Below are 20,631 nucleotides of genomic sequence, written 5' to 3'. Positions count from 1 at the left end.
AAAGTATTAAGTACTCCTTTTCAATTATCTTTAGTAAAAGTACAAAAGTGATTGATTTGAATTTACTTAAGTGTTAAAAGTAAAAAGTACTGATTGATGAATGTTTATTTATTTTGCAATTTTATATACTCTATAGATTATATACACATAGGTAAAGTTCAAATAGTACAGCGCAGTCTGACATCATTATTAATTATTATGAGCAGTCAGGTTGTCAGCACTATTCAATAATGAAGATTATCCAGACACTTAATATGTATTGATCTGCAAGAAAACGTTTTATTTTATTGCCAAAGCTTGCCATACTATATAACTACTACTGATTTTTGTAAATATGTTGACAAATATACACGTACAATAAAAAAACAGAAATCACATAGGGCAAACTATGTTAACATTTTAAGAAGAACTCAATGCAAACATACTAGTTTTACATCATTTGAAACTGCTACGGCAGCGGGGAAGATGCTTGGGCATCAATTTGTGTGTTTTTTTAATGTTATGATTAGTTTTTACCTAAAACTTTGATTCAGAGGGTAATATACAAATGTGGACATGTCTACATTTAAGCATTTCATACAATGGACTTAAACGGCTTGCCCTTTTACAGGAGATTTAGTTCACAAACAACTTACAGTCGTGACCTATATATGATTTTCATTTACAATCAAAAAATCCTAAAATTCAGCAGTGGTAACTTACTTTTCGTGCCATTAGTCACACACACACACAATCAAGCTCCGAGGATCTCCTATTCTTGGCTTTTGAGACAGACTTTTGAATTCAGTGAAATGTTAACTGGAGACTCACTCTGACCGGATCACATCAGTAGGTGCGCCCCAAATCGTGAACTTAAGCACTATTCTATGATGTTTTGTAGTATAAATAGCGTGTGAGTAGTGTATTCACACTGAAAATTCCGAATAGAAATAAATACCCGGATGATGCACTTAATTAACCGAAGAAACCTAGTGTGGAATGATGGACTTTTCATACACTCGACTGTCGCAGCTTTAATTACATAGCGGAGGGGGAGAGGCTATCAGACTCCGATGTTGAATGACAAAATTACCTTATAAAATTTGTACACTTCACAGATTAGTAGCCTATATAGTGCATAAGTACATAGTTTATAAGTGTAAAGTGCATAGTGTATAGTGCGTCATTTGGGACACAACAAGTGAGTTGTCGATTCAAGCACAGATACAATAGGATTGGTCCAATTCCAAAATGAATCGTTCTTTGCGATTTGCGAACAAATTTAAAACATTGATTGAAAAGAATCAGCTCGTTCAAGAATCGTACAGCGCTATCGTGTCTCGGAGGGGGTTAAGATTTCTTCAGTTCAGAATAACAAGGAACCACATGTTTTTATGAAAAGTAATGGAGTAAAAACTGTGATATTATGCTTTGGAGTGTACTGAGTAAAAGTTTACCTAAGGATAAAGTACAGACACTTAAAAAAGTGTATTTAAGTACAGTAACGAAGAAAAAATACTGTCCTCCTCTGCATTTGACTTATTCAGCCTTTAAGCCTCAGTCACTATTCGCTTAATGCATATTTGATTGCTTTGCTGTGTAATAATGACCTTCTTGTGTTTGTTTTTCAGTGAAGAACTCCAGACGGCCTCCTCAGGCCTACCTGATCCTGGCAGGTGCAGAACCACTCACCTTTACCAACATCTTCCCTTGTTGGGAGAAAGACACAAATATTAAAGTCCAGGTACGTTTCACCACCCATAGCTTTCAGAATGCCAGAGGTGTAAAAAGTACTTTTTCTCTGTTAAAGGATTAGTTCACCTCAAAATGAAAATTTCCTAATAATTTACTCACCCCAATGCCATCCAAGATATCCATGTCTTTCTTTCCACAGTGGAAGAGAAATTAATTTTTTTGAGGAAAACATTTCTGGATTTTTCTTCGAATAATGGACTTCAATGACAACCAGCGTTTTGAAGTCCAAATCAATGCAGTTTCAAAGGTCTTTGAAGTGCTTCAGCGGACTGTGCACGATCGCAGCTGATGAAGAGAGTCTTATCTAGCGAAACGATAGGTCATTTTCAAAAGAATATATATATAAATATACTTTTTAACTACAATTGTTCGGATTTAGCTGATCTGCACTATCTGCCGGGGAACTATGTCATCACGTTGAAAGGTCACTGTCGATGTCGCGGGCGCCGGCTGAAGTACCGCCCCACTCGACCATGCGAACGGGCGGTACTTTCACCGGCACCCGCAACATCGACAGTGACCTTTCATTGTGATGACGTAGTTCCCTGCGCGTTGCAGATACGTATATATATACGTATATATATATATATATATATATATATATATATATTTGTTTTTGAAAATGACCTATCGTTTCGCTAGATAGGCTAAGACTCTCTTCATCAGCTGCGATCGTGCACAGTCCGCTGAAGCACTTCAAAGACCTTTGAAACTGCATTGATTTGGACTTCAAAACGCTGGTTGTCATTGAAATCCATTATTCGAAGAAAAATCCAGAAATGTTTTCCTCAAAAAACTTAATTTCTCTTCCACTGAGGAAAGAAAGACATGGATATCTTGGATGGCATTGGGGTGAGTAAATTATTAGGAAATTTTCATTTTGAGGTGAACTAATCCTTTAACTGCACCCATTTTTATTATTAAAACGCATTTGGAAATCACTTTGTGTAAAATACTCTCATTATTGCGATGGGGCCAACTACATTAATAAGAGGAAAGTTAAGCCACAATAACCTGCAAAATATGTACTCATTTTATATTTCATTTTATTACAGACAAAAGAAATTCCCCCTATATAATACTTAAGTATAGTCATTTTAAGTACTTTAAACCCTGCAGAATGCTACAGAGGATTTTTTTTTTTGTTTTAAAAGGATTCTCATATATGTATCATACATGAATAGATGGTGGTCGATTTTAATACAGCCCAAAGATCTTTAATATTGAAGCCAATAGATGATGAAACTGTATGTTTGAATGTCTGTGCAGGTTGAAGGAGCCCATAATAAAGTGATTGTGGTTAAAGACGCCCTGTCTAAACTCAGCAGGCTGAAGTACACTGTGGAGGAGCTCACTTCCAAACCCCTGCCAGAGGGAGTGGACCCTCTGCGCCTCGAGTGCTACCTGTCAGATAAAGACTTTCAGGTAACAACCTTATAAAATGAGGCTCACACATGTCCTTTACCATTGGTCTCAAATCACTAAATGTCCAGGTATTGCAAGTACAGATGATGTCATGCAATCTAACAATATCGCGTAAAAATATCAATAAAATTTGTGTAGAATGACAGAAGAGAGAAAGACAAAACTGTTGTTAAACACTAACCAACAGTATCATCCAATTTAAATAAAAAAATTACATAGTTTTGGAACATGGCAGATTATAGTTGCTGATATAACGATGAATATATTGTTCCACACAGGCTACTACACAATACAATAGTTTAAAACATCACAGTGGCAAGCTCTGAGCAGTTGGTTTCAAAACCATGAAATTAACAAAGACCCCTGTAAAACACTGCCATGCATTACAATTGTAAACAAACGACGACGTTCATCTGCTTGGGGTTTATTTACCCTTTCACAACTTATTTTTCTGTGACTGTCTATTAGTGACTGTCTAAAAGGCACACAGTATTCATACAAATACTTTAGCTAAAATAATATGATTTTAATAATGTCTAAGTACGTACTTGTTCAAAACAGTCCCTTTAGCAAAGTTTGCACTATTTTCTGTTTATTTTGATAAATAAAAACATATTTTTTGTTCAATAAATATACTGTCATTAAAATGTTAATATAAAAAAATATTTTAAAAAAACAAACAACATTTTTAAAAAGTAAAGATTTAAAAGCAGTGAATGAGATCCCATAATAATTTTGATTTAGATTTACAGTAGTAACATTAAATCATATTTTATTATATGATTTGATTTAATATATTTTTAAATATGAACAAATAGTAAAGTTGTGGTATAATGCCTCTTTTTGCAATATGTAGAATAAGTCTCTATTACGGACAAAGATGAATTAATATTAAGAAGAGCATCTATGACCTCTGGAAGCATGTCTTTCAATAGTTTATTCGGTATAGGGTCTAACATACATGTTGTCGATTTAGATGATTTAACGAGTTTGGAAAATTCTTCCTCTCCTATAGCAATGAATGAATCTAATTTTTCCTCCGGGAGACTACACTGCACTGTCTGATGCTATACTGTAGTAGACGGTTGCATAGTTTTAATTTTCTCCCTGATATGATCAATTTTGTAAGTAAAGTTCATGAAGTCATCACTGCTGTGCTGTTTGGAAACGTCTGGGGTTGAAGCTTTATTTCTCGTTAGTTTATCATCTGTATCAAATAAATACCTAGGGTTTTGTTTGTTTTCTTCTAAGAGGGTTGAAAAATAAGCAGATTTTTTTAAGGCCTGTCGGTATGCAATCGTGCTATCTTTCCATGAAATACGAAAAAACTCTAGTGTTGTTTTCTTCCAGTTGCGCTCCATATTTCTGGCTGCTCTCTTAAGGGCTTGAGTGTGCTCGTTGTACCACAGCGTTGGACTATTTTCTTTAATCTTCTTTAACTGCAAAGGAGCTACTGTGTCTAAGGTGCTGGAAAAGAGAGAGTCAGAAGTTTCTGTCGCACTATCGAGTTCTTCTAAGCTGGGATGCTGAGGAGATGAAACAGATCAGGAAGATTATTAATAAAGCAATCTTTAGTGGCAGAAGTGATAGATCTAACATATTTGTAACACAGGGTTGGCTTTGAAGCCTTGGCTAAATTAAGTATACACGGGACTAGATAATGATATGAGATGTCATCGCTCTGCTTCAAAATTTCAGCGGCATCAACATTGATTCCATGTGATAATATTAGATCTAGAGTATGATTACGACAATGCCAATCCCTCTGCATCTTTTTCGTTATCTACATGTATATTAAAATCACCAACAATTAGAATTTTATTTACAGCCAGTTCTAACTCTGATAGAAAATTAGCAAATTCTTTAATAAAGAATGCCCTGGTGGCCTGTATACAGTAGCCAGCACAAATGTCAAATGTGATTTATCATTTACACTATAGTGTTACATTGAGCACCAAAAATTCAAAAGAATTATACTTGAAACAAGACTTCTCAGTAATTCTGAAGATATTACTATAAATTACAGCAATACCTCCCCCTTTTCCTTTTAGACGAGGATCATGTTTATAACAATAATCTTGGGGGGTGGACTCATTTAAAGTAATGCAATTATCTGGTTTTAGCCAGATTTCTGTCAAACACAGCACAAATCGGTTATAATCTGTAATCATATCATTAACAATAAGTGGTTTTGAAGTAAGTGATCGAATATTCAGCAACTCGAGCTTTATCATTTGTATATATTTATATTTTATATTTATATATTTATTCATTTAGCTGACGCTTTTATCCAAAGCGACTTACAATTGCTATATGTCAGAGGTTGCACGCCTCTGGAGCAACTAGGGGTTAAGTGTCTTGCTCAGGGACACATTGGTGTATCACAGTGGATTCGAACCTGGGTCTCTCACACCAAAGGCATGTGTCTGATCCACTGCGCCATCACCACCCCTGTACATCTGTATTTGTATATTAGTTGAACATCAACTCAATTTTTACACTTCAATGGGTTTGGGAGTTTTGTGTATTTTCTAACTCGGGGAACAGACACAGTCTTTATATGATGATATTTAGGTGAAAGAGTCTCTATGTGCTCTAATGCTGTTACACCTTGGGTTGGCATTATATGTCTAATATTTCAACAGCTGCCACACCCTTCCAAAAGCAATTGACACCCCTACCCTTTAGTAAACAACCAGTCTCAAAACCCACCCTAAGACACCAGTTCAGACTAAAATGGTCATCATGGAAAGCATCATGAAATGTCAGCAAATTCTAAATTTGCTTTAATAGTTTTCTAAAGTTGTCTGACATTGACAGATTGTATTTGTATTGCAGAGTGCTTTGGACCTGTCACGGGATGAATTTTACACCCTCCCAAACTGGAAACAACTGAATCTGAAAAAGAGCAAAGGCCTCTTTTAAACAAATTAAATGTTTGTGTCTACGATCTGTTGTATATTCACTTAAAGTAATTACTAACTTTGCATATTTTCTCTGTGATTTTTGTCATCAATATGTACAGTAAACTTAAAAAAAAAAAAAAATTATATATATATAAATATGGACCTACCTATGGCCTTAACAATTTCATATTTCATACATCAGTAGCTTTTGGTTACAAGACTTCTATACATTTAAATTTTGCAAAAAGTGTACGTTTTGGGAATAGCTTGAAGCATATCAACATACTGTAAATCTATGTCTCCCTACTCACAAGCTCAAATTTTAAACATGTATCCCATTTTATTGTTCTACCCTGTTTAACCCTGTTGCTATCAAACTGTGACCTTAAAATGCATTAAACACTAATGGTGACAATTCATGTAATCAGTGGAAAACAAATGGAGGCCTTTCACTCAATCACTGAGCTCTGTGCAAGATTCATAGTGGAAAGTGAATAGCTTTTTAAACCATAATGTGTGCACATATAAAGTAGCCTACACTGCTGCCACAGGAATGAATATGCCTAATATGCCGTATTATGTGACTGTAATTGTTATGTGATTGTGACTTTTTAATGTGACAATACAGTTACAACAATAACTAAGCTCCAATACAAATCAATATGTGGTTTCGCAAAAGATGCAAATGTATTGTTTGTCCAGTACCAGAATTATGCCACTAAAATATATACTGTAGCAGCTCTTGGTTGACAATAAATGTTATTCAATATCATACCACTAGGTGCCGCTCTCTTTTTAATCCATTCTCATGGTCTGATAATAAAATGCAAGACTTCAGTATTTCATCCTCTTAAAATTGTAAGCAAATATTTAGTGAAGTATTTTACAAGATTTGTTTTTACTACCAAAGATGCAAAGACATCTTGACGATATCAAGCAAAAGCCAATACTTTTTTATTATTATTTACTTTGAAAGCATTTCTGAAACAACCTAAGGCGTATCTGTACATCTTTTAAAGTGTTCCTGTGTCTGTAAGATAAGGATATAACAGTGTTGTTCTACACGGAAGAGAGGGGAACAGTGTGATCACTGATTACCGGAGCTTTAACATTTTTCTCACTTGTACCTTTTCTATCCGGTAAATATATCAAACCTGCTGTGACATTTCTTCGTGTTCCATATTTGAATATACAGTATTTATAAATACTCTGGTAAAAAAGTTAGGGGGTGGTACGAATTTATGTTTTTATTTGTTTTAAGGCTTATGCTCAGCAAGGCTGCACTTAAAAATACAGAAAAAAATGCTAATATTGTGAAATATCATAGTTTGAAGTAGCTGTTTTCTATTTTAATATATATGAAAAGACGCCACACAACCGCTGCATAAACAATAAGATTTATTTAACTAAAGTAAGAAACATGAAATGTCAAGTGATCAGTGTGATTGTTAGTCAGCGTTTCAGCAAAATGTAAGTAGCAAGCTCAAGTGCCATCACTCCAACCGAACCAAACAAACAACGAAAGGTCCAAATTAAAACATCATAGGGGAAGAAGATGGATCAAATGAGAACTCCGATGCAGCTGTGGTCTCCCGTAACCCACACATCCAGTCAGCTCTCCGGTAGCCTCATAAGCAGCAATAAGCGAACAATAGTTATCCATCTCTGTTTGGCCCAGTGTCTTTTAAAGTTCCATGATTTCATTCAGGTGTAAAGCCACGCCCTCCAGCAATCACCTGTAACTCGGGTACAAACACACAACTACTCACTGAGCCGTCACAGTTAACAACGTGTATCTTTTCCTGGGCAATAACGCTGAATATATGAATAATTATAAACTATATAAATAAACAATCATACCTTCAAAATATATCTCCCATGGTACATATTTTATGTAAAAAGTGTGTCAAAAAGCCCTGGTCTTCCAAAGATCTAAACTCTTCATAAATGACCCCCCTCCCACATCCACAAACACACACATACACACCCCACTCCCTGCTGCAAAATATTTTGTGTTTTATTTGATCTCCAGTCATTCACACTTCTCGAGGAGTCGTTCAAAAACACCAACAGCTACAGATTGAAACAATGTAATCCTGTACAGTTCTGAGAAGAATCCACATCAACATCAAGCACATTGCAGGTAAGACTGATTATCTATATTGTGTAAAACTAATATATGTGTAAAATTAAATATAGGCTATGATATGTATTTATTTAGTCTTTTTTTTTCTCAGGTAATGTTTCCTCTATTCCACAGTATCACACAAGAGTGGGTCAACCAATCTTCAGAGATTATAAACAGTAATAGAAGTTCAGAAGGTTGTTGCAATCTTTTAATATCCATTTTTGTATGGTTTTACCTATCCAATTGAATATTTTCTGTTACTAAACATTTTTTGCCTTTTATGTATCCTGCAAGATTTATAATCAGGCCATGAAGAAGTGTTCGTAGATTCATCCCGGTACGGCCCAGCTGAAACACTCAATCAAGGTTGTGGCAAAAAAGCCAAAGTGAGACAACAAACATTGTCTAGAAACTGACATGATGTAACTCTTCTATAGGCAATTATTTTGTTGTGAGTATTTTCAGAGTATTTTACATTACTGTTGTTTTGCAGTTTCTGCAGAGGTCGACAGAAGCCATGTTTCCATCCTCTTGTCAACCGAATTATCTGGGGCCGTATTCACAACACATTTTAAGGCTAAAAGTAGCTCCTAACTGGCGAATTTAGGAGCAACTCCTAAAAATAATGGGCGTGTCACTCGTAACTTTAGGACTCCTAATTTTTTTGACTAAGAGTAATTCACGAAGCATTTTAGCCCTAAAAGTAGCACCTAAGTCTGGGACAGCTTAAAAGAAGTCGAGAGGACTCCTAACTCACTAAGACCTATTCACAAACCGCTTTTTGTGGCATTTCACGTTGCGATGTTTTGAAATGCATATGCGGCGGCTACAGGAGCTTCCAATCACGAGGGAACAATTTTGCATTGTAGGCATAACTAGGGATGCAACAACGCCACCAACAACAACCAAAACTACTCACTGCATGTAAACTAATTGTAACATTTCATTGTGAATCAAATTAAAATGTTCTTCTCTTTGCAAACGTAGGCAGAGGCATAGTGACAGATTAATTCAATAATGTTGCAAAGATATTGCATCAATCCATATGTTTCATTAGGCTACTAGGCTATTTATTTTTCCTTACTCTTTATTCATTTAGGCTATTTATTCAGTTATTCATCATCTTCCGTCCTTCGCACTACTTGTGTAGCGCACGCATTCTCAGACCTGTCACCTGTCACTCATCATCATAGGGGAGGTGTTTGGAATCATTCCCGCGTTACAATCATCAGCCAATCAAGGTGGTCACTTCAGTCAAGCTCGTGCATGAGTAATGACGTCATCCATAGCAACGAAGACTCACTCTTAGTTTAGGAGTTGTCATTTTTCTTTACTAAGAGTAGGTCTGAAAGGCGTTGTGAATAACTTTTAAGAGAAAACTCCTAGCTAAAATATTTTAGTGCGATTTAGGAGCACTCCTAGTGGTAAGATAAAATTCTTTGTGAATACGGCCCCTGAAGTTCGGTAAAAAAAAAACTCATGCGAATAAAGCTGGTGAAAGTGTGTTTCCATCCAACGGCTTTAAAGCGGATAAAAACCTGTACGTAATGACGTCACATGCTGTTTTGCGATCAAATTGGTATATCGAATTGATTGAGACATTTTAAGGTGTTTCCATTCATTTTCGCACTGAATCGAACAACATTCAAGCAAACTTTTGCGAACAAAGTTTTGCTAGACAAAACGGAGCCTAATAGTGCTTATGTGCCAGCTGATAGCGACATGTAAGGGAAAATGTATATGCCAGGCGGTTGTTAGCCTGAAGGGGTTGTATTCGCTACAACCGCCTCGCTATACATTATCCTGCTTATTGCATGGCTACCAACCAAATAAATCAATAATTTGACACAAAATATTAACTTAAAAAGGAGTTTATTGATTTAAAACGAGTAGTGCTTCAGCTAAAGAAAATAGTCTGTTCCGTCTCTGAACTGCGTCCATGGCAACGGTTTGTTATACTTAGCAGCTCCGCAGTCTGTTAACAAGAAATAACACACCGCATTCTACATTAGAATTCAACCAAGCCACGTAATAACAAGCAAACCTAACATAAGAAAACAACGACTCTATAAACACATTGCTATGATGATGCAGATGCACGTAAATGCCCGACGACAACGGAGGCAGCCTGTGGTGTGGGAACGACAGCGCTCCATCAGTTCTGGGAGATCGTGGTTCAGAGACACTTCACGGAAACCCTTTGGTTGAAGCATTTTTTTGCTTTGTCCACTTACATCTGTCTTTGTTGACATCCGCCATGTGTGCGCAAACAGAGCGGGAATACTGGCCGGAAATGAACTCGTCTTCTTCTATGTTTTGTGGCGTGTTGCAACCATAAAGGGCCTAAAACTTAATCGCAATTCATTATTTATTCGGCAAATAACGTTTCCATCAGCTTTTATCGCATTTGCCGTATATCGATCAAGATAAAATCCGATGAGACCGAACGTATTTCATTTGAGTCGATATTCATGAAATTTAATCGTATTTTACTCTTTCCATAAGACATTTTTCATTCGATATCACTTAATTCGGATAAAAAGGTGTGGATGGAAACATGGCTAGAGAAAGACAACTGTGAAGGACAGAAAGGGTGGGGCGCAATGTTAGATGAGGAATATGCTGTTGATGTGGATTGAGGACTGGAGTTGACTGGGACACGTCATCTAATGTGCTATTTAATGCCTTTGTTTGAAATCTTAGCCTCAAATGGCATGGCAGAGCGATGGGACAGGGATGGCAGAGTGGCACAACGGTGTGAATGTCCCCCTGAAAAAAACATATTTAAGGGAATTACTTGCAATTGCAACAAATGGCTGTTGCATGGAAGAATAACGCAGTAACATAAATCCATGAATTGGTACATTTTCGGTACCAAAAACTAACCTTCCCACAAATATTTTAACCTGGGAAGAACCCCCAAATTCGATGACGCCCCTGCAAAGAACCCCCTTCTTAATTTAAAGGCAGCTATATTTTTTCATATAAAAAGACCCATTTACATTTTGCATTTGCCTAAGTAAATGATTTTTATATTGCACTAAACCAGGATAAGTTCATTAAATATTATCTGGAAAATATTTAGTTTTTGAGTTGACAGTGTATTTTTTTTCATACCCACTATTAGAGTATATTAGTCGTATAAACTTTAATAATAATAATTATTATTATTGTTTAACTTGTTTTTTTATTTTTATGGATGCTCATTCAATTAGACATGTTTCTTCCTATCAGAGTTGAACTTTTGAGTTATATCAAGTTCAGAGTCCTCAAACAGGGTTGAAGGTCACAGCTGTGGACAGGGGCCGTCTGCAGATTGAAACTCAGTACTTGCCGTAACCATTAAGCAAGTGAAGTGCAGATCGTGAGAAGGAGGTGCTTTCAAGCGCTCAAAAACTCTAAGTTAGTGTCAGGGTGCAAAAAAAAAAAAACCCCAGCTGCATTGACAATGACATTAAGCCCTGATCCTGACAAGAATACCAAATGACGGATTGATTCACAAGCCACACAGATGGGAACCCCCCAAATCAGTCCTTTATCTCTCTCAAGACTGGATTTGTTTGCCTGTCTTCTACCTGCTGTGCCTTTGCACCCCTGAATTTCCTGCCATCTTTGTTTATTATAGCAGGTGGTTTGCTAAAGGAGAGGATTTAGGATTACTGAATGCTACTTCCTCTTTGGAGAATCTTTAAGCCATCTTCTCCATTTTTGAGCAATTTAGCCTCACACCAAGTGGCTTTGTAAACAACTTTCCTCAATTAACAGTGCTTACGTGCAGCCTGATGAGAAGTAATTTCCTTTCACAGTCATCAGGACATTATCCAGGTTTCATAATCGCACTGTGCAAGAAGAATTAGCTTTCAGTGGAAACACTGTGAATTAATTTCTTTCTGAAGCATCATGCTGATTCAAACCCATGCAGTGGATCTCACCCTTCAATAAAGTGTATTTTTGCAAAGTAATATTTTATTAATATTTATATTATTAGACTTTTTCATGAAGTCTTGAACGATTATTGTTCAAAAAAAGTATCCTACTTCCATTTACATGATCCATTTTTTTCCGTTAGAATTATTTCCTTCAAAATTCTTCTGAAAATTTGGCTATCAAGCACTACCGCTTGTGACCCCTGAAACAAAAAATAAATACATAAATAAGTAAAATAAATTAAAAAAATTGCGTCCATGATGCCTCTGATTTGTTTTTTTGTCCCATGTTTTATTTCTTGGATGTATCAGTAGTCAGACTGCACCGAGAATGTAAAATTACCCCTTTTTTCTACTGAGTTCATTGATCGTCAGATAAAATCTGCTGTCCTTCATCCATGCTGTTTTTTTTTGCAGGCGTCTGTTGTTTTTCCTGCCTGGTGCATTAGCCTTGCACATCTCTAAGTGTTGCTGAGGCTGCAGTTTCTTCTCCTCTCCTCAATGTTTGAAATTGCTTGTATGTTGTTCAGAGTAAATTACCCAAGTCACAGGGAATGCGTCCATTTCTGCTCTTCCTCTGCACTTTAACGCATGGCTCAAGCTGTTACGTGATTGATTGGATTGGTGGCTCTTGGAGCAAGATACAGAGGCTTTTGTTATAGTACCACAAAGGGGTCTGGGTTAATCTACCCTAGCCAGTGTGTCACTATTGCATTTGTTGGTCTTTCTATTGTATTTTTCATTTTGGTCAGTGGTGCTCCTGTGCAGACTATTTGATGGTGAACATAAAATGTGGTTTAGACATGCCACTTCTGTTATGGAGTGCCCTTCAAAATGGGAATATTCTTGTGTTGTAATTTAAGGATGTATTTAAAAGGCAGACAAGGCTTTGGTCAAGCTTAGGCGCTTAGATAGACTTTCTTTCTTCAGGGTATATTCTAAGCATAGGTGGCGAGAAGTTGCTCTCCACCGACTGCACTGATCAAAAGCACGATGGGAAATGACCATTGGTCTGTGGAAATGACTTGCTGACGACACAGCTTGATGCATTTTGGTTTAAACAACCGGTATGTATTGTTGTCTTTTAAAATGTTTGATTCTGAAACCGTGTAAATCACGTGTTAATATTCCCAAACTCTCTGACTGCAATCTCTCTATGGGTTATGTGACTGTTGTCATATAAAAAATAGAAAGAATTATATATATATATATATATATATATATATATAGAGAGAGAGAGAGAGAGAGAGAGAGAGAGAGAGATGAAGAGCTCCGATGCAAAAGCCTCTAAAAGCCACCTATGTCAAAAATGAGATAATAATATTGAGTGAATGCTCAATACTTTCACTTCAAACTCACTAAGTTCCTGCCTCGGCCCATTTAGAAATGTCGGTACTTAGGTAGAAACCTATACATAGGAGCCTGATAAAAATGTTAATATTAAAGAAAAACGTTAGACGGACTTAGAGGCTTTTGCATCTGAAGTCGTCATATACATGCCTGTATTAAAGTAAAAAAATTTGATAAACATGTCTTTTAAATGGAATTAAATAACAAGTAGGCTACTTTGGGTGTCTTCATCACATTTATTTTCATATTAAAGGAGCAGAACTTTATCCTTTAATCCAGTTTATTACCAACACAGTCCATGCAAATCACGCAATATCTGCCTTTGATATCTTAGGTGTCTGACTTATCCATTACGAGAAGAGATGACTGCCCGTCTTGCCTGCACTTCTTTTCAGTCCTCCCTTCACTGCAGCCGCCTAATCTCGCCTAAATCTCCAAGTGGTACTCATTGCAGAGTCAAATGACGTCTAGCTCCACCTCTCTAGACATCTAATGGGGTGGAAGGATAGAGTTGTGGGTAGGGTTAGGGTGTGGTTAGATAACCTAGCTACCGCCTTTGGCCCAAATTGCATTGGCTAGACATAGCTCCACCCATTTACTCAAACGACAACGAGTCACTGAATCGTTAATTCAACCGATTCGTTTATAACATGGGTTCATTCATAAACAAAAAATCACAACTGTGTGTTGCTCGCCTTGGAAACGTTTATTTGGACCAGTACTGTTGGCGGTGCAGACTTGTAGAGAAACTGTGTCTAAAATGTGAGTAATTCAGTATTAACTAATTGTTTGCTGAATCATGCTGCGGCATTTGCACTCAAATAACTTAACAGAAAATGGCCCAAATTGTTGTGTATTAACATGACATCCTCGAAAATTCACATAGACAGATATAATAACTGCAATCTGTACAATGTGTAAACACATCAAATCTACATGACACATACTGGCCATTAATAACAAATGTATTTCAAAAGCAAACATGAGCACAATTAAATTAAAAAAAATAATAATCCTATATTTTACAGAAAATAAAATTGTGAAATAAAATAAAGCATAAAACGTGTACATTTGCACTTTCTCAAAGATGTCATAATCTTCTTATCTTTTAGACCATAATTTTTCCAGACCAACTCATTGTTGTACAACATATCAACTGTTTCGGTTCCCTGACAGCAATGTTAGGAAACCCCCAATGTTATCTTTTTGAGTTATGCTTTGTAAAGAACGTTTAAGACTTCTTAATAGCAGCATTTTCCTACATTCGCACATTTCTTTAGTGCTCTGAAGAGAGATACCTTGGTATTTTAATCAAGTTTTAGATTTTCCTAGTTTTCCTAGTGTTCAGGAAAAGTAACATGTTAACATTTTTAGCTTTAAGCCAACTCTGTCTCTGAATAATTGTCTCTCCTACCTTAGAAAACAGCCTGTCTTCTGGAACAGCGGTTGCAACAGTTCCAAGGTATCTTTTTGCCACTTTGCTGAGCAATGGAAATGTACTCTCTTTTTTGTTGTTGTTATTGTTTTTTCCCCACCAAAGCAAAGGGTCCTCACTTTTTTAGGATCCCCTTTTCTTCAATGAATCTGCACAATTCAGTGTATGTATCTTTGTTTGTAGTGCAGTTTCCCTGAAGAGCCATTATACGTGTGTCAAACTCCTGCAATAATCCTAAATTGAATGTTAAACAGTGTGCACCGTTCCTTTGTGTTTGCAGCGGTAACGCTTGCGGCACTGACAAGCCTTCTTCAATAGAGGTGGTTGATTCAGAGGGTTTACTGGTTGTTGCCTATCTGCCCAGTGCACTCGCTTCATCTCACTGATCAACCATGATTTAATGGCTTCCATATTTCCAGTGTCATAAAAGACAGTGTTTTGGAACCTAATTTTCAAAAAGGTTTGCTGGCTGCAAGAGTAATGGTTTTATTTGGCCGTATACGACTGTGCTGATATTGCTTTAAATTGTTTTTTGTTTTTTTTCATGTCATAAGTTCAATCAGGAACATGGCAAAATGGCTTGACTTTTACACAGTAACAATTTCCCTTCTTTTCACATTTTCTTTCTGCCTTTCTTTTTTTTATTAGGGATATTCCACTCTTGCCTGTTTCTGAACTAGAGTTATTTTCACAAAACGAAGCACCTTGTATTTCAGGAAAACACCTTGTGCGCCTCCTTGAGTCCCTCAAGTGCTGCCTTTTCTCACACATTGGAAGCACATGTAGTACAGCACGTATGTGCAGCGGTGTGTGAACAGGTTCAAGTACCCAGCAGCAGAGAGCCTGCTTGAGCGGAGGGTGGAGAAAAAGAAGCAGCTCAGTTGGCATGAAGCTGTGACACCAAGACGAGTTTCCAGTTTAATGAATGAGGTAATGAAAGGTTGTTTGCACTTCTTTTATTACATATGGCAAGCATAAGCAGAATTGTTAAACCTGACCATCACATGCAGTATTTGCATTTTTGATATGGACCAAAAATCATATCTCAGTATTTTTAAGTTGAATGGCAATATAATGGCATATCGATATTTTCAATTAAGTAAGCTTCCATGGCAGGTTTGCAGCAGCAACACAAAGTTTAACGCATTTTCCGCACTGCTGTAGTAAATGGTGGAATTTTTGTATACTTCCACTTTTGGATGCAACCTGTTTATAGCACTCCCTACAGATTAAATGGTTTTGCTGCTCATGTGATCTGTTGAATCTGAATAATCTCCAAATAATTTAACTTGGGCTGCAACTAATGATTATTTGGGTCACTGAAGAATCTGTTGATTATTTAACCCATTAACAAGATTGTAAAAAAGGCCCTCTTGTGGCCACTAAGCGTCAGACACTTTACTGTGACTTTCTCTCTCCAACTGGAAGACGCTTCGCTTCACCTGGACTCTTAGCCAATCACAAGTTGATTCAGGATCGCTGCGCGAGAGTATTATTCTGTCAGAGACTTTGCCATTAGTGTACGCGAACCGCACAGACTTACAACCCGCCTTGATTCAACTGCTTTATTCTGTGTGCGTCTTTACAAGTAAGAATCTGTATTTTGTTGTTGTTTTACTGTCATTGCAAAGGCTAGATTGGTAGTGTTTTGTCTGTTTAGTGTTGGTAAATGTTAGCTCAGGCTTTTTCTGCTCAGCTAGGCCTCGTGTCGTGATGCTTTCTATTGATGTATAAGTTGCCACTTGGGCATTATTCTTTGGTTATACATTGTGAAATACCGGTTAAACACTTTCTATGCATAGTTTGTAAGCTATCGCTGCGATATTTGCCTTCAATCCAGTTAATCGGTTATAGGGCGCGCGCCTCCCGCATGTACACTTGTCATTATGTGACACCACTTGGAGCGGCCTGGTGTAGTTATTTATGTCACCTGCAGAGGGAGCCATTGTATTGTGAATGGTTTATCCTTTCTCATTGTTACAATTGTAGTTTTTTAGTTCCACAGAATAGCCTTTTTCATTCTGTTAATCCTAGTTTTGGTTATGTTAAATTATTATTGTATTTTATTCCTGCTATATTATTAGAATAGGATACAATTGATACAAATAGAGGTTGTTGCATGATAATCATTCATTTGCATTCAACTAATTATGTTTGTTTATTTCTTCTATTTGTTTCAGAACCACACACACACACACACATGAAGTCATGCAGTTGTAAATGCAATAAACACTTTCAATGAAGACATCTTGTGTGATTCTGACCGATCACCGCTGTGAGCTCTACCTAACGATCCATAAACTATTTAAATCAAAGAAGCCAGTCCTCTTCTGCACAAAGTGGTCCTTCGAGCCGGATCCAGAGCCTGCGGCGGATCAAGATGTCTACCACCTCGGATAAAGAGTCTAGTACACGATCTAAGAGGCAGCGGTCCCTCCCTAACTACTTGCAAGATTATGATCTGTCTGATCTCCCTTCCAGATCTCAAATCCAGAAGTCTTCTGAGTCACAGTCCAGAGAGCGGCTAGACGAAGAGGACCACAGCAGACCTGAATCACGCTCTGCATCCCCAGAAGGTCAGCTGCACCACAAGCCCAGCGCGACGGCCAGATATTTATAAAGGGGAATCTTCTGCGGATGAGTGGAGAAGGGAGTGCCACATATTAGAGCGTGAAAGGGAAGATCTACTAGCATTAATGGAGGAATTGAAAATACAGAACGAGCAGCTCAGAGCCAGAGCGGAGCCCAGTAATTCCCGTTCAGAGCCACGTACAGTAACGGTCAGAGATAGACTTTATCGAGAAGGGATGGATTATGGAGGTGCTTCAACTCTGTATAAATCAGTCTACTTCTGGGACAGGGAGACACCACCACAACGGTCGTCGGACAGTGGTCATGACTACCGCAGTGAGTAGGACTATAGGGAATCACCCAGGTATGACTCTCCCTCACCTAAGCGCTCCCCCGAGCTAGTACGCAACAAGCACCAGGCCCTGCGACGAAGCTATGAGCCCAGGGAAGGGTGCTACAGTTCTAATTATAATTATGAGCAGTCCAGTCACCGCCGCTCACCTGAGAGCCACGCCAGCTACAGAGATTCTTGTTATTCCTTCAGAGAATACAGAGAACCATCATGCCGAGACGACTACTCTCCTGCACGCCGCTGCAGCTACTCTCCAGACCGGCGCGAGAGACGTAGTCCCCCTTCACCTCGACATGGGCCCAGGCGCCGACGCTCAGTGACTCCCCCTAGTGGACAGGAAAGAACATACAGAGGGCCTACTCCTACAATCCCGAACTTCAACCGTCCAAACCCAAGAGACTTTGCGAGACTCCATATTGCTCTAGACAATCTCCTTCCTAGAGACGCTACTGAACGTTTCAAGTTCCAGATATTAGTGGATCATCTGAAGCTGGAGGAAGCATTGCTGGTGGCAGATTCCTATAGCAATTCTGATTACCCCTTCACTGACACTATGGCAGCTTTAAACCAACAGTACGGGCAGCCACACCAACTCGCCCTTCAGCGTATTGCTGAATTGATGGATGGCCCCAACATTCAGAGTGGAGACATCAAGTCATTCAGGTTGTTTGCCCTGAACGTCAGATCCCTGGTGAGCATGTTGGAGCAACTTGGTTTAAATGGGCAAGTTGAGCTGGACTGTGGTTCTCATGTCACCCGTCTGCTGGGTAAACTACCGCACGACCTGAGATCCAGTTTCAGGCGCTACATCCACCCTCTCCACAATCCTATCCCCACTCTTCTGGACCTAGCAGATTGGTTGGAATACGAGCTCCAGATCCAGGAGGATATCGCGCAATATCGATCGGGAAAGGACACCGGACCTAAGCCCAGAGACTTTAAGCGTACTGTCAAGTCGTCACCTAGGGCATCAGTCCTCATGCTGGGGGCCGAACCCAAATCAGTTAAGGAGCCGGTTAAATCCACTCCTCCAACCAGTCTAGATGCAAAGAAGTTCTGCCCATTCTGTGAGAACTATAAGCACACTCTGAATAGTTGTGCAAATTTCAAACTGCTCAGCGCCACCCAGAAACGTAACTGGATTCAGGACAACAACCGATGTTGGCGATGCGGCAGAGGACACAGATCAGCTGAATGTGATCTCAAGATGTGCTGTAAAACATGCAACAGCAGACACCTGCTTGCTCTGCATGATGTCAGCGAGAGAAGTCTAGACAAGACTGACAAAGCTGAGAGAAGGCCTGACCAGGTTAAGTTCAGTGTACCAAGTGCAGACCAGGTGCTATACATTGGTAAGCCACCGCAGGGCCATCGTGTGCTCCTTAAGGTCAGTAAAGTTATCCCTCACCATGGTGACCAGACTCTGGAGACATACGCTGTGCTAGATGACGGCTCTGAACGCACCCTGCTCCTCCAACCGGCTGTCCAACAACTGGGACTTGAAGACCACCCCGAGGATTTGCCACTGCGTACCGTCAGACAGGAGCTGCAAACGCTTCATGGGGCGGCTGTCTCATTTAGCATTGTTGTGACAAAAATTCTGTTAAACATCATCACTGCGTAAGAGACACTCAGAGTCAAATTAATAAAAAGAAAAGTATTTATTCTTGCAAGAATAGGTTCAGTCTAGTACACAGAAGTTACGCTGTGCAAGAGAGTGACACACAACAGGAAGATATGAGACAGCCTTTATACTGTTTTCAAGGTTCCTCCTCACCCGCTGTACCTTTCACCCACTCAGATAAGGTCCTTACTGCTGTTCAGTTTCTACTTAAAGACACAAACTGGTACTGAAATAAACTGGCCAAAACTGACCATCCCTAAGGTCAGAGGTCCTGTCCCATATGTTCCTGAAAAGTCACGCACAAGCACGTACACACATATACTTTTATACATTGAATAGGTTCTTTCTCTTATGATACCTGTTTGGGATCAATGACTATTAAAATTTCCACAACAATTCCCCCCTTTTTATCATTCAGATTACCCAATCATAATAATAAAAATAATAGAACAAATTTTAAGTCATTTCATCACACTTATACTCTTCATCTCTGGTTTTCACATAACTGACCACTCTCTTAAACATTTGTGAAATAACATTTGGAAAAGTAAAAAGCTTAGGCTGTTTTTGTGGGGATAGTCCCTTAAGTATTAGCAAGCAAGTAAAGACTTTATCTGCGGCCGGGCTGAATGAATAAGCACTGTTATTGCACTCCCGACCTAGGTCGGACCCTCAGTCACCTCAGTATAAACAAGAAATAGTGTATAGTTTAAGTAGGAAACACATCAATTTAACACCCTGGTTATCATTACACATCTTGAAACCCACATGGCATTTCAACAGGCTAAGAAATACGAAGAAATAAAAGTAGAATAAAATCCCTCATTTCGACCCCTCTCCTTGTACGTCATCACATAGCGGATAACCACAGCTTTTAACCTTCTGTTCATATCAAAAACATTCATAGAAAGAAAGAAAAAGAAAAGGAAACATACACTTTAACACATGTCACAGTAGCTCCCACTACTTGTATCATAATATTTTGTTCATCCAATTGAACAGACTCCCAGCTTTAACCAGTCTCTGTACTGAGCTGGAGACACATTATAATGCATGGTAAACATAACAATATTGATAATCCTGTCGCTGAAATTGGTAGTACAGTACCCCCAACCCCCCAAAGATTAACCAATCTTATCCATTTACCATCAGTCCACGCCCATTTCCATACATCACCTCC

The 20,631-nt window shown here is 38.4% G+C and overlaps 1 protein-coding gene and 2 long non-coding RNA genes across 6 annotated transcripts in view; all 3 read left to right on the top strand.

Moving 5' to 3' along the window:
- The window catches only part of svild (supervillin d), a 195,653-nt gene extending 189,447 nt beyond the window's left edge, over positions 1-6,206 (top strand). For all 3 annotated transcript variants that reach the window (XM_077201228.1, XM_077201227.1, XM_077201229.1), the window contains exons 24-26: positions 1,611-1,723; positions 3,004-3,159; positions 5,998-6,206. In XM_077201228.1, the coding sequence (XP_077057343.1) occupies positions 1,611-1,723; positions 3,004-3,159; positions 5,998-6,084 (356 nt within the window). In that variant the 3' untranslated portion in view covers positions 6,085-6,206. The remainder of the gene's footprint in view (positions 1-1,610; positions 1,724-3,003; positions 3,160-5,997) is intronic.
- Positions 1-20,631, top strand: part of LOC143710229 (uncharacterized) — a 202,693-nt gene that overhangs the window by 148,747 nt on the left and 33,315 nt on the right. The window lies entirely within an intron of this gene.
- On the top strand, positions 7,436-8,596 carry LOC143710304 (uncharacterized). The gene is made up of 3 exons (XR_013194519.1): positions 7,436-8,208; positions 8,326-8,387; positions 8,488-8,596. It is a non-coding gene; the product is annotated as an uncharacterized LOC143710304 (long non-coding RNA).

The sequence above is a fragment of the Siphateles boraxobius genome, unplaced genomic scaffold, assembly GCF_051911475.1.
Source record: "Siphateles boraxobius isolate OS27281-9 unplaced genomic scaffold, OSU_SipBor_1 46, whole genome shotgun sequence".
Lineage (NCBI taxonomy): Eukaryota > Metazoa > Chordata > Actinopteri > Cypriniformes > Leuciscidae > Siphateles > Siphateles boraxobius.
The sequence above is the reverse complement of the archived record's forward strand: the minus strand, read 5'-3'. Positions and strand labels throughout refer to the sequence as shown.